This window comes from Bombina bombina, chromosome 4 (assembly GCF_027579735.1).
Source record: "Bombina bombina isolate aBomBom1 chromosome 4, aBomBom1.pri, whole genome shotgun sequence".
NCBI lineage: Eukaryota > Metazoa > Chordata > Amphibia > Anura > Bombinatoridae > Bombina > Bombina bombina.
In genome coordinates, this window is record NC_069502.1 from 172,907,585 (window position 1) to 172,921,463 (window position 13,879).

Below are 13,879 nucleotides of genomic sequence, written 5' to 3' on the forward strand. Positions count from 1 at the left end.
TATAACCAATCAATAATATATATAGCATAGCAATCCTGCCGTACTATAATGGGGGTATATTAATATCATACATTAACCCTAAAGCGCATATCTATCGTAGTGGACGCTGCTACAGGGACTATACCACTATTGTACATTTACTATCCAATATACACAGTGTACCATGATGAAGGGTATGTACAAATTTTATACACGGTAATACCACCCATTTAAAGAAGGTGATCTGAGATGGCATAACCCATGAACCTTCCCAAGAGAGAGTACCAAACACCCCGAAAAAAAGAATAAACCAAAGTAAATGCAAACACCAACTATACATTGTGATACAAGGTAAACCAAACCAACAATAAAAAATGGGAAAAAAATGGGGAAAAAAATGGGAAAAAAAGTTGGGAAAAAAAGGGGAAAAAAACTGAAAAAATAAATGAAAATAAAATTAAAAATAAGAATAGACACCAAAGGCAAACAAAGACAATAGAATAACAATAGGAGAAACAAGAGGGGAAAAAGAAAGAAGGAAAAAAAGAAAGAAAAGAAGCAAAGAAAGAAGAGAAAAACAAAAGAAGAAAAACACAAAAAAAGAACAGAATAGTATCAACAAGCCACGAGTGAGGCAGAATAGAAGGTAAACAGCGAGAGGAGAATGAGAGGTAAACCAATAACCAACAAAACATCGAATAGAGTGTGGACTCTCAAGTAGAAAAAATCAGGATAACATGGACTCCCATGGTAAATAAGGCAGGTCTCCATAAGGGCTGGATCTAATTTACAAAAAAACAATGCCAGTCAAACATAGTATTAAGTCCATGTGGTTGCAGGGTATTCAAACGAAAGATCCATTTGGCCTCAACTTGTAGGAGCAGTGTATCCCTATCACCACCCCGCCTTAATGGGGGGACATGATCAATTAGGGTGAATCTCAGATCATGGAGTCCGTGGCCTTTCTCCACGAAGTGCCGGGCCACAGGTTGATCACTAGAGCCCTTCTTAAGAGCCGTTCTGATGGATGATCTGTGGTTAGCGAACCTGGTCCGGGCATCGTCAGTTGTTTTTCCCACATAGAACCGCCCACAGCTGCAATTTAGTAGATATACCACATGAGAGGTGGTGCACGTTAGCACATGCCTAATCTTGAACCTCTGATTGCGGTGGGGATGTCCAAACGTTGGTCCTGGAATCATGGCATTACAGGTGGTACATCCCACACACCTATAGCATCCTGGTTTCTTTCTCTGTGTCAACCATGTCTCAGGGTTGTAGCAATGGGTGGGATCCGTGAGCATCAACAGATCTTTTAAATTTTTATCACGTTTGTAACCCACTCTCGGAGGTTGCCACTTGTTGAATGGAAGAGAGGGGTCACCTTGTACGATGTGCCAGTGTTCTCTTAGTGTTGTACCTAAGGCTCTAGTTGAAGGACTATATACCGTGGTAAAGGTCATCCGCTGCTCGTCTTTAGGATCGGTTCGGGTAGACATCGTGGTATCATTTTCCACTCCCATTCTACTTTGTTTAACAAGGTGCAGATTATATCCTCGTTGTACAAATCATTGCTGCATCTCATCAAGTTGCTGGTGTCTTCTGGTCTCATCACTATTGTTTCTTGCGGCCCGCTGCAGTTGGGCTTTCGGAATAGCCCTGAGGAGTGCAGTCGGATGGTTACTTGTGGCGTGTAGGATAGAATTCCTGTCCGTGGGTTTCCTAAACAACGAGGTACCCAAATAACCACTCTCTGTTTTGAAGATGTTTAGGTCCAGGAACTCAATACTTTCCAAATCTTGTTTGAGTTTGAGTTTCACTGGATGATTGAGTGAATTCAATTCTTCAAACCATCTTTCCAACTCAGTAGCTGTACCCCTCCAAATAATTAGCAGGTCGTCTATATACCGTTTGTAGTATATCATTCCTGGATTCTGGTATATCTTCATCACATGTAGTTCGTAGTGCTCCATGTATAGATTGGCCAGTGAGGGGGCCACGTTTGATCCCATGGCCGTACCTGATATTTGTTGGTGGTACTTTCCCTCGAACCTGAAATAGTTGAGGCGTAGGCTCAGGTCTAGCAGTTTTATCAGGAAGTCTCTAGTACAAGTATCGATTGATGTGTACTATTACAATGTTATGCTTAGTAGCTAATTTGTTTGACTTGTTTCTTTGTTGCTATTTGGATCGTTGTGACCCATTGCCATGACAACCCCAACCGCAACCCGAGTGATTGGTGCATGGCCACACACGTGACCGGCCGATGCACTTCCGGGTTTGTCTGCTCTACCTAGTGCGGGTGCAGTTGCGGTGGCGTGGTACACGGCGATCTACATTAGATCTTTGTTTGTTTTACAATCATGGTAGGTTTTGAGTGTGTAATTTATGCCTGACCACCTAGGTAACAACATATAAGGCTTTCAATATTGGTTGGCTCCCCGGATAATAACGGATATTAGGGGTATGTTAAGATTACCAGTACTGTGGAATGTTAAGTTGTTTACCATGTTCATACTGCTATAGGTCTTTTAATTTGATCATCTTCACTGTCATAGCATTGATTGCTTATATTACAACTTATATACGATGTTCACTTTGTGACATATGGTCACCATAGCAACACTTTTGGTGGGTTTTTTTGCTAATTGGGGGGAGGGGTTATTTGTTAGTTTGTATAAATTCACCAATGTTTGAAGCATTCACTGTCTGAGGAAGGGGATACACTGTCCCCGAAACGTCACTAATTTTGCCAAGTAAAAAAGTTTGTTAAAAAATCCAGCGAGTGCAAGGTCTGTTTCTGATATTATATATATATATATATATATATATATATACACACACATACATACAGACACACACATACATACATATAGTCACGTTGATTGGAGTAGCCGTGTTAGTCCAGAGATTTAGATATCAAAATAACAAGAGTATTGCATTGAGCAATGATACTTTTTTTATTGGACTAACTATACATTTATAAGTTGACAACTAAACCACTTATAAATGTATAGTTAGTCCAATAAAAAAAAAGTATCATTGCTCAATGCAATATTCTTGTTATTTTGATATACACACACACACACATATATATATATATATACACATACATACAGACACAGTTTTATCACTTTACAGCAGTTTTTGCTGATGACACTTACTGTAGCATAATTTCCAGCCTCTTGCTATATGCATCCATGTCAATATCTTTGCTAACCTTGGGAGATTTAACAGCTACAAATAAAATAAAAAATAAATGTTTTACTTTCATGCTTATTACAGGCAGCAATGTCTCAGTTATAATACATAAAATGAAGTGATTACATAAAACATTTGCTTGAATTAAAAAAATACAAATGTCTTAAATAACTTAACTGTAGATATCCATTGTAATGTCTTATACTTTATATCCTTCCCTTGTAAATGAAGACCAATATCTAGAAATGTTTGTGATGTTATCATAAAACTAAAAACTTCATCTGAGAGGACAGTATAGGATTAACGCTTGGGAGTCTGCTAAATATAGAAAAGTTAACTGTTAAAAAAAACAAGTTATGATTAAAGGCAGCACTTTGGCCTTGAATGTTTTAAAAAGGTTTTCGACTGCTCTCCAAAAGAGCACGTCCATGAATACTCCTGCATCAAGCAGTTATCAATTAGCTCCTATTAACATGACAAATAAGTTCCAATAATATTAAAAAACTTTAGAAAGACTGTCAGGCATGGTAACAAAAAACATAATTTATGCTTACCTGATAAATTTATTTCTCTTGTGATGTATCGAGTCCACGGATTCATCCTTACTTGTGGGATATTCTCCTTCCCTACAGGAAGTGGCAGAGAGAGCACCCAAAGCAGAGCTGTCTATATAGCTCCTCCCTTAGCTCCACCCCCCAGTCATTCGACCAAAGGCTAGGAAGAAAAAGGAGAAACTATAGGGTGCAGTGGTGACTGAAAGTTTAAAAATAAAAATATATATACGCCTGTCTTAATAAACAGGACGGGCCGTGGACTCGATACATCACAAGAGAAATAAATTTATCAGGTAAGCATAAATTATATTTTCTCTTGTAAGATGTATCGAGTCCACGGATTCATCCTTATTTGTGGGATGCCAATACCAAAGCTTTAGGACACGGATAAAGGGAGGGACAAGACAGGGACCTTAAACGGAAGGCACCACTGCTTGTAGAACCTTTCTCCCAAAAATAGCTTCCGAAGAAGCAAAAGTATCGAATTTGTAAAATTTGGAAAAAGTATGAAGCGAAGACCAAGTCGCCGCCTTACAAATCTGTTGAACAGAAGCCTCATTTTTAAAAGCCCATGTGGAAGCCACAGCTCTAGTAGAATGAGCAGAAATTCTTTCAAGAGGCTGCTGTCCAGCAGTCTCATAGGCCAAACGGATGATGCTTTTCAGCCAAAAGGAAAGAGAGGTAGCCGTAGCCTTTTGACCTCTCCGCTTACCAGAATAAACAACAAACAATGAAGATGTTTGACGGAAATCTTTAGTTGCTTGTAAGTAGAACTTTAAAGCACGAACCACATCAAGATTGTGCAACAGACGTTCCTTTTTTGATGAAGGATTAGGACACAGTGAAGGAACAATCATCTCTTGATTGATATTCTTATTAGAAACAATGTTAGGAAGAAACCCAGGTTTGGTACGCAAAACCACCTTATATGCATGGAAAATAAGATAAGGGGAATCACACTGTAAAGCAGATAGCTCAGAAACCCTTCGAGCCGAAGAGATAGCAACTAAAAACAAAACTTTCCAAGATAGAAGCTTAATATCTATGGAATGCATAGGTTCAAACGGAACTCTAAGGACTAAGTTTAGGCTCCAAGGCGGAGCAACAGGCTTAAATACAGGCTTAATTCTGACCAAAGCCTGACTAAATGCTTGAACGTCTGGGACATCTGCCAGACGTTTGTGTAGTAGAATAGACAAAGCAGATATTTGCCCTTTTAGAGAACTAGCTGATAATCCCTTCTCCAAACCTTCTTGGAGAAAAGACAATATTCTAGGAATCCTAATCTTACTCCACGAGTAACCTTTGGATACACACCAATAAAGATATTTGCGCCAAATCTTATGATAGATCTTCCTGGTGACAGGTTTTCTAGCCTGAATCAGGGTATCAATGACCGACTCAGAGAACCCACGCTTTGAGGCGTTCAATCTCCAAGCAGTCAGACGCAGAGAAACTAGATTTGGATGCGTGAACGGACCTTGGATTATCGCTCTCAGTTCTAGAATGTTTATCGGAAGAAGAGATTCCTCCCGAGACCATAAGCCCTGTGCTTTCTGGGAGTTCCAGACTGCACCCCAGCCTAGCAGGCTGGCATCTGTCGTTACAATGAGCCACTCTGGCCTGTGGAAGTACATTCCCTGAGACAGGTGGTCCTGAGACAACCACCAGAGAAGAGAATCTCTGGTCTCCTGGTCCAGATGCAGTTGAGGAGATAAATCTGCATAATCCCCATTCCACTGTTTGAGCATGCATAGTTGCAGTGGTCTGAGGTGTAGGCGGGCAAAAGGAACTATGTCCTTTGCTGCTACCATGAGTCCGATTACCTCCATACACTGAGCCACTGATGGCCGAGGAATGGAATGAAGAGTTCGGCAAGTGGTTAAGAGTTTTGATTTTCTGACCTCCATCAGAAATATTTTCATTTCTACCGAATCTATCAGAGACCCTAGAAAGGAAACTCTTGTAAGAGGGAAGAGAAAACTCTTTTTTTATGTTCACCTTCCACCCGTGAGATCTCAGAAAAACCAACACAATGTCCGTGTGAGACTTGGCTAGCTGAAACGTCGACGCCTGAATTAAGATGTCGTCTAGATAAGGCGCCACTGCTATGCCCCGAGGTCGTAGAACCGCCAGAAGGGACCCTAGCACCTTTGTGAAAATTCTTGGAGCCGTGGCCAACCCGAAGGGAAGAGCCACAAACTGGTAATGCCTGAGTAGAAAGGAAAATCTGAGAAATTGATGATGATTTCTGTGAATAGGGATGTGTAGATACGCATCCTTTAAGTCCACGGTAGTCATATATTGACCCTCCTGGATCAGAGGCAGAATAGTCCGAATGGTCTCCATCTTGAATGATGGAACTTTGAGGAACTTGTTTAGAATTTTGAGATCCAAGATTGGTCTGAAAGTTCCCTCTTTTTTGGGAACCACAAACAGGTTTGAGTAGAACCCTAGCCCCTGTTCCTCTTTTGGGACTGGGCGGATCACCCCCATGGTATGTAGATCTTCTACACAGCGTAAGAACACCTTTCTCTTTGTCTGGTTTACAGACAATCGAGAAATATGAAATCTTCCCATTGGAAGGGAGTCTTTGAATTCCAGAAGATATCCCTGGGACACAATTTCTAAAGCCCAGGGATCGTGAACATCTCTTGCCCAAGCCTGAGCGAAGAGAGAGAGTCTGCCCCCTACTAGATCCGGTCCCGGGTTGGGGGCTACCCCTTCATGCTGTCTTAGAGGCAGCTGCAGGCTTCTTTGCCTGTTTACCCTTGTTCCAAGCCTGGTTAGGTCTCCAGACTGACTTGGATTGGTCAAAATTCCCCTCTTGCTTTGCAGCCAGGGTAGCTGAAGCGGGACCACCCTTGAAGTTCCGAAAGGAACGAAAATTATTTTGTTTGGTCCTCATCTTATTTGATCTATCCTGAGGAAGGGCATGACCTTTCCCTCCAGTGATGTCTGAAATAATCTCTTTCAGTTCAGGCATGAATAGGGTCTTTCCTTTGAAAGGGATGTTCAAAAGTTTAGATTTAGATGACACATCAGCAGACCAGGACTTAAGCCATAACGCCCTGCATGCTAAAATGGCAAAACCTGAATTCTTTGCCGCTAATTTAGCCAGTTGAAATGCAGCATCTGTAATAAAAGAATTAGCCAACTTAAGGGCCTTGATTCTGTCCATAATCTCCTCTAATGGAGTCTCCATCTGAAGAGCCTCTTCTAGAGCCTCAAACCAGAAAGCAGCTGCAGTAGTTACAGGAACAATAGGTTGGAGAGAAAAACCCTGATGAACAAAAATTTTCTTCAGGAGACCCTCTATTTTTTTATCCATAGGATCTTTGAAAGCACAACTGTCTTCGATAGGTATAGTTGTATGCTTAGACAGAGTAGAAATAGCTCCCTCCACCTTAGGAACTGTCTGCCACGAGTCCCGCATGGTGTCAGATATGGGAAACATTTTCTTAAAAACAGGAGGGGGAGAGAACAGAATACCTGGTCTATCCCACTCCTTAGTAATAATATTCACAATCCTCTTAGGGACTGGAAAAACATCAGTGTAAACAGGAACCTCTAAGTATTTATCCATTTTACACAATTTCTCTGGAACCACTATAGGGTCACAATCATCTAGAGTCGCTAATACCTCCCTGAGCAATAAGCGGAGGTTTCAAGCTTAAATTTAAAGGCCGTCATATCAGAATCTGTCTGAGGAAGAGTCTTTCCTGAATCAGAAATTTCTCCCTCAGATAACAAATCCCTCACCCCTACTTCAGAGCATTGTGAGGGCTTATCAGATACGGCTACTAAAGAGTCAGACGGCTCAGCATTTTTCCTAAACCCAGAGCTGTCCCGCTTTCCTTGTAAACCAGGCAGCTTAGATAAAACCTCTGTGAGGGTTGTATTCATAACTGTGGCCATGTCTTGGTAAGTAAAAGAATTTGGACGCACTAGAGGTACTTGGCGTCACTGGTTTTGACACTTGGGGAGAGCTAGATGGCGAACCCTCATTTACTTCTGCTTGAGAATCATCTATTGCTCTATTTTTAAGTGCTAATATATGTTCTTTATAGTTTATAAACATATCAGTACAATTGGGACACATTCTAAGAGGGGTTTGCACAATGGCTTCCAAACATATTGAACAAGGATTTTCCTTGGTGTCAGACATGTTAAACAGGCTAGTAATTTAACAAGCAAGCTTGGAAAACACTGTAATCAAAGTAAATAACACTTAGAAATAAAACGGTACTGTGCCTTTAAGAGAAAAAAAGCTGCACAAATTCTGCAAAACAGTGTAAAAAAGCAGTAAACTTAACGAAATTTTTACAGTAGCATCATAAAGACTTAGTGACTTTGCACAGCTATGCAAATAAACAATTAACCCCCTTAATGGCAAAACCGGATTGAAAAAACGTCAAAACCGATAAAAAAGACTTTCAGCACCTTGCCACAGCTCTACTGTGGCTCCTTCCTGCCATTCAGAACGATTTGTTGGGAAGAAAACTTCTTTTACAGCCCTCAAACACAGCAGGAACCTCAGGAAAAGATGTCTCAGAGGAAAAGAAACTACGCAACTGAGGCGCGAAAATAGGCCCCTCCCACCTCACTAGATGTTTTGAGGCCTATCAGAGAAACACCAGAGTGTCTCTTAATTAACCATGTGAGTTACAAAACTCAAAAACAAGCCACAATGACCCCTTTAGTCCCTTCAAAAAACGTTATAATTGCAACTTTCACTGAATAAAAACCGTTTTTTTCCTAACAGTGTCACCAGTAACTAATGAGCCCTTCAAGCAAGCTGAAATTCCTATCAAAGTGTCTGAATACAGCTTACCCTTCCCTCATGGGGATATTGCCAGCCTTTTCTAGAATTAACACAGTCTGTCTAGAAAAATATAGACTGAACATACCTCATATGCAGCTTAGCCTGCAAACCGTTCTCCCAACTGAAGTTTTTCAGTACTCTTCAGCCCTTGTGAGAACAGCAGTGGATCTTAGTTACAAAGTGCTAAGATCATCATCCTCCTTGCAGAAATCTTCATCCCTTTTCTGCCAGAGTAAATAGTACACACCGGTACCATTTAAAATAATAGACTTTTGCTTGAGAAATAAAAAATTAACATTTTTGTCACCACACAGCTCTTTGCCCTTCCTAGCAGTTAAAGGGACAGTATACACTCATTTTCATATAACTGCATAAAATATACACTACTATAAAAAATAAGATGCACAGATACTGATATAAAAATCCAGTATAAAACTGTTTAAAAACTTACTTAGAAGCTGTCAGTTTGGCTCTGTTGAAAAGGCAGCTGGAAAGCCCACTGCAAGTGGCAAATAAGACACTCCCCCCTCCCCCTTCTTTTACATATGAAAAGACCCTTTACACAAACAGGAGCAAGCTGGAGAAGGTAGCTGACAGTATTCACATAAAACTTTGGGGCTTGGTTAGGAGTCTGAAAATAAGAACAATGTTATTTAAAAATAAGCAAAACTATACATTTATTTAAAAAAAACAAACTATGGGCTATATAAATAGATCATCTACAAAACATTTATGCAAAGAAAAATTGAGTGTATAATGTCCCTTTAAGCAGGCAGAGAGAATGACTGGGGGTGGAGCTAAGGGAGGAGCTATATAGACAGCTCTGCTGTGGGTGCTCTCTGCCACTTCCTGTAGGGAAGGAGAATATCCCACAAGGATGAATCCGTGGACTCGATACATCTTACAAGAGAAAATCACCTAACTTTTGAAAGATTTTACTATCTGTTTAGCTAAACAAAATGTAAAATTGTATCTGTTTTCCTTAGAAAATATATGTCACAAACAGCTATAGTAATGTGCTGACATTTTGTTATGCTGCAAGGGTTAAATTACCACACTATATGTGAACAGTTTACTGCAAGTGGCAATAACTACTTGGCACGTGGCAATGGCAATAGCACCATCATAACATGACATTTTACAGCTGAACTTTATTTTTCCAACTTTGTTTATATACCATTTCAGCTTGTTCTTGTTTTTTTCCCATTACTGACAAACAGTACAACCCTTGTCTTTTGGTGACAATTATTACTACCTTTTCACATTCAGAAAAAAATCAAAGAAGACATTTGCTTGTTAGAACAGACACCTTCACACAGCATTTTTCTTGATGTACAGATTCTTCTCAGATCTATACAAAAGCGTAACAATGTTCTAATCACTTTACCTTTTTGTATTTTTGGGTTTGATTGTAGCTCTAAGATCACTGTTGTTATGGTATCGGCATACATATCATTTGAAGGATTTGCCACCCACTGAGAAATATAAAAATACATACGTTTGAAATAAAAGGACATGTACTAGAAAAGTATTTTGTCAAAAATGACTTTACTCCATTGTAGAGAGTTTACATTACCTATTATAAAAGGGAAAAGTTAACAAAAAGATCAGCTATATCAGGGATTGCCAACTGTCTGCCAATGTCTTGAGCTAAAACAGGAATGTGCTATAGTTTTTGAGGCCCCCCAAAAAAAACTGGCCCTGTGCTACTTCCCATTTTTAGAAAATATATTATTCTTTGTATTTAAAAGCAATAAATACATATGTGGCTATTAAAGCTTTAAAAATATTGATCTGTGGCCTCCACGTTTTAGGAACTTGTCGATCACTGACCTACATTACGTATCCGGGATAAAAATGCCTGATATGTCCATCATTTCAACTCTGTAAATACTTTCATTTCTAAAAAGTGCATGTTCACATTATTATCATGAACACCTGCTTCAGATCCACTATTTTAACACACAAAGAAATGAAAAGCATCCTAAACAAGATACTTCTGTTTGCAAAAGGCTAAACCTAGACCAAAAGCTAACTAAAGAAACGAAATGGGAGAAAAAAAACAAATACATTACAGCCAATCTAATATTAAAAGGATATGAAACCCAAAAATGTTCTCTCATGATTTAGGTAGAACGTACAATTTTAAACAACTTTCCAGTTTACTTATATTATAAAATTTACTTCATTCTCTTGGTATCATTGAAGGAGCAGCAATGCACTACTGGTTTATAACTGAACACAATGGTGAGCGAATAACAATCGGTATAGATATGCAGCCACCAATCAGCAGCTAGAACCTAGGTTCTTTGCTGTTGCTGAGCTTACCTATATAAACCTTTCAGAAAAGGATAACAAGAGAAGGAAGCAAATTAAAGTTGTTTAAAATGGAAAGCTCTGTCTAAATAATGAATGTCTAATTATGACTTTACTTTTCCTTTAATAAATTTTAATATAGTGCAAACCCTTAAATACAAATATTAGGACTAAAGACTTATGAAGTCTATATATACTGTAGGTATTTAAACTTGACCTCCTAAAATGCTATAATTTCAAAATAATATTTTTTTTAAAATCCTTTTTTATTGCAATTTTTAACAAGTACGGATATTTCCATTGCAAAGAATGATATTGTTCCAATAAAGTGTATACAAACATTAATGTAGTGTAACTGCTGAATCAAGTGCAAAAGACAGGTATTACAGTTCAGTTTTGAATGTTTATTTTTGTAATAAATCTTTTTAACTGTATGGCCAGGTGACAGCACAGCATACAGCGAGTCTTTGTGTAGTGTCAGATAACCACTTACCTCCAGAAGCACCATGCCTGGCTCCTTTATCACAGTGACTGCCTTGAATACCCTTAGTGCATCCTTTTCATTTGTATCAATCTCCTCCACCTCTCCTAGAACAGGGGCAAAAAGCGAACTTATATATGTAACTGAATCCTTCTCATTATGCAGATCTAGCGCTAAGAGCAGAATAAACTTTCCAACCTTGTAGGCCCAATACAAGTTGCTTATGTAAATCATTAAAAGCAGCACTTTAGTAAACTTAGCACTTTTTATTTATATAAAATAAAATGTATAATTAATTATATAGGCACTGTAGATGTTTCATGTTACTTCATGTTCTTTGCTTAAAGGGACATAAACCCCAAAATGTTTCTTTCATGATTCAGATAGAAAACACAATTTTAAACAATTTTACAATTTACTTCTATTGTCTAATTTGCTTCATAATTTGGTATAATTTGTTAAATAAACAGCAATGCACATGGGTGAGCCAATACCATGCAGATTTGTCGGCTGCACATCCATGATGCGAATCTCCCGTTCCACCACATCCCAAAGGTGCTCTATTGGACAGCAACAATACTCAGGTAGGCCGTGGCGTTTAAACGATGCTCAATTGGCACTAAGGGGCACAAAGTGTGCCAAGAAAATATCCCCCACACCATTACACCACCAGCCTGAACCGTTGATACAAGGCAGGATGGAACCATGCTTTCATGTTGTTTATGCTACCATCTGAATGTCGCAGCCGAGATCGAAACTCATCAGACCAGGCAACGTTTTTTTCCAATCTTCAATTGTCCAATTTTGGTGAGCCTGTGCGAATTGTAGCCTCAGTTTCCTGTTCTTAGCTGACAGGAGTGGCACCCTGTGTGGTCTTCTGCTGCTGTAGCCCATCTGCATCAAGGTTTGTCGTGTTGTGCGTTCAGAGATGATATTCTGCAAAGCTTGGTTGTAACAAGTCGATATTTGAGTTACTGTTGCATTTCTATCATCTCGAACCAGTCTGCCCCCATTCTCCTCTGACATCTGCTATCAACAAGGAATTTTTGTCCAAACAACTGCCGCTCACTGGATATTTTCTCTTTTTTGGACCATTCTCTGTAAACCCTAGAAATGGTTGTGCATGAAAATCCCAGTAGATCAGCAGTTTTTGACATACTCAGAACAGCCCGCCTGGGACCAACAACCATGCCACGTTCAAAGTCACTTAAATTCCCTTTCTTCCCCATTCTGATGCTCGGTTTGAACTTCAGCAAGTCATCTTCACTACATCTAGATGCCTAAATGCATTGAGTTGTTGCCATGTGATTGGCTGATTAGCAATTTGTGTTACCAAGCAATTGAACCTAATAAAGTGGCCGGTGAGTGTATGTGCAGCCATCAATCTGCAGCTCATGAACCTACCTTGGTATGCTTTTTAACAAAGGATACCAAAATACAAAAATTAGATAATAGTCGTTTAAAATTGCATGCTCTCACTGAATCATGAAAGAAAAAAATGTGGGTTTCAGATTCCTTTAAATAGATATTAAAGTCAAATATTTATGAATGCTTAAGTCTATGTGTGAAATTAAGCACCAAATTGAAAAAAGATCTACATACAAAGTAAATGTTTTAAAAAAAAAAAAAATAGTTTTATTTCAACTAATTAAGTGAATTAATATATTAAGGATTCGGTTTTGAGATTGATGTCCATTTAAAGGGACATAATACTCATATGCTAAATCACTTGAAACTGATGCAGTATAACTGTAAAAAGCTGACAGGAAAATATCACCTGAGCATCTCTATGTAAAAAAAGATGATATTTACCTCACAATTTCCTCAGCTCAGCAGAGTAAGTTCTGTGTAAAAAAAATATACTTCAGCTGCTGCCCAGCTGCAAGTAAAAAAAAAAAAAAATGAAGAAATGAACAGCAGCCAATCAGCATCAGCAGTGCTGAGGTCATGAACTCTTTTACTGTGATCTCACTCTCGAGAGATTTCATAGTAAACTTCCTTAAACCGAATAGGGAAATAATGAGTGTGCACGAAAGCACACTCCCTTAGCTGTCCCGGGACAGACATACTGATTTGCTGCTTAAAGTCCTTTGCAATGGGGTTTGAATACTTAGGACATTTTGAGGTAAAATATATCTTTCTTTTTTACATAGAGATGTTCAGGTGATATTTTCTATTCAGCTTTTTACAGCTACGCTGCATCACTTTCAAGTGTTTCAACATTTGGGTATCATGGTCCTTTAAACTTTGCTGTTGTTGAGATCATCTTGGAGATTTTTAAAATGATTACTGTAAATTTAACAGTCATGAAAATAATTCTAACAAACTATTAATAGACTAGTGGATATCTGCAGCCTTTATTACACAAATCATGTGCCATTACAGCTTTTTGTGCCTTGAATGATCACTAGGTATCATGGGTCTCTGGTATAATAATGCTACAATTAGAAACCACTTGAAAAGATCAGGGTACTCTCAACCAAAACCCTAGTTCCGTGTTACACATTTAGCTGCCATTACAAG

The 13,879-nt window shown here is 38.9% G+C and overlaps 1 protein-coding gene across 1 annotated transcript in view; it reads right to left on the reverse strand.

Moving 5' to 3' along the window:
- The window catches only part of CPSF3 (cleavage and polyadenylation specific factor 3), a 99,638-nt gene that overhangs the window by 7,382 nt on the left and 78,377 nt on the right, over positions 1-13,879 (reverse strand). The window contains exons 14-16 of the mRNA XM_053709703.1: positions 11,369-11,463; positions 9,947-10,034; positions 3,144-3,216 (exon numbers count right to left, since the gene is read on the reverse strand). Of these exons, the coding sequence (XP_053565678.1) occupies positions 3,144-3,216; positions 9,947-10,034; positions 11,369-11,463 (256 nt within the window). The remainder of the gene's footprint in view (positions 1-3,143; positions 3,217-9,946; positions 10,035-11,368; positions 11,464-13,879) is intronic.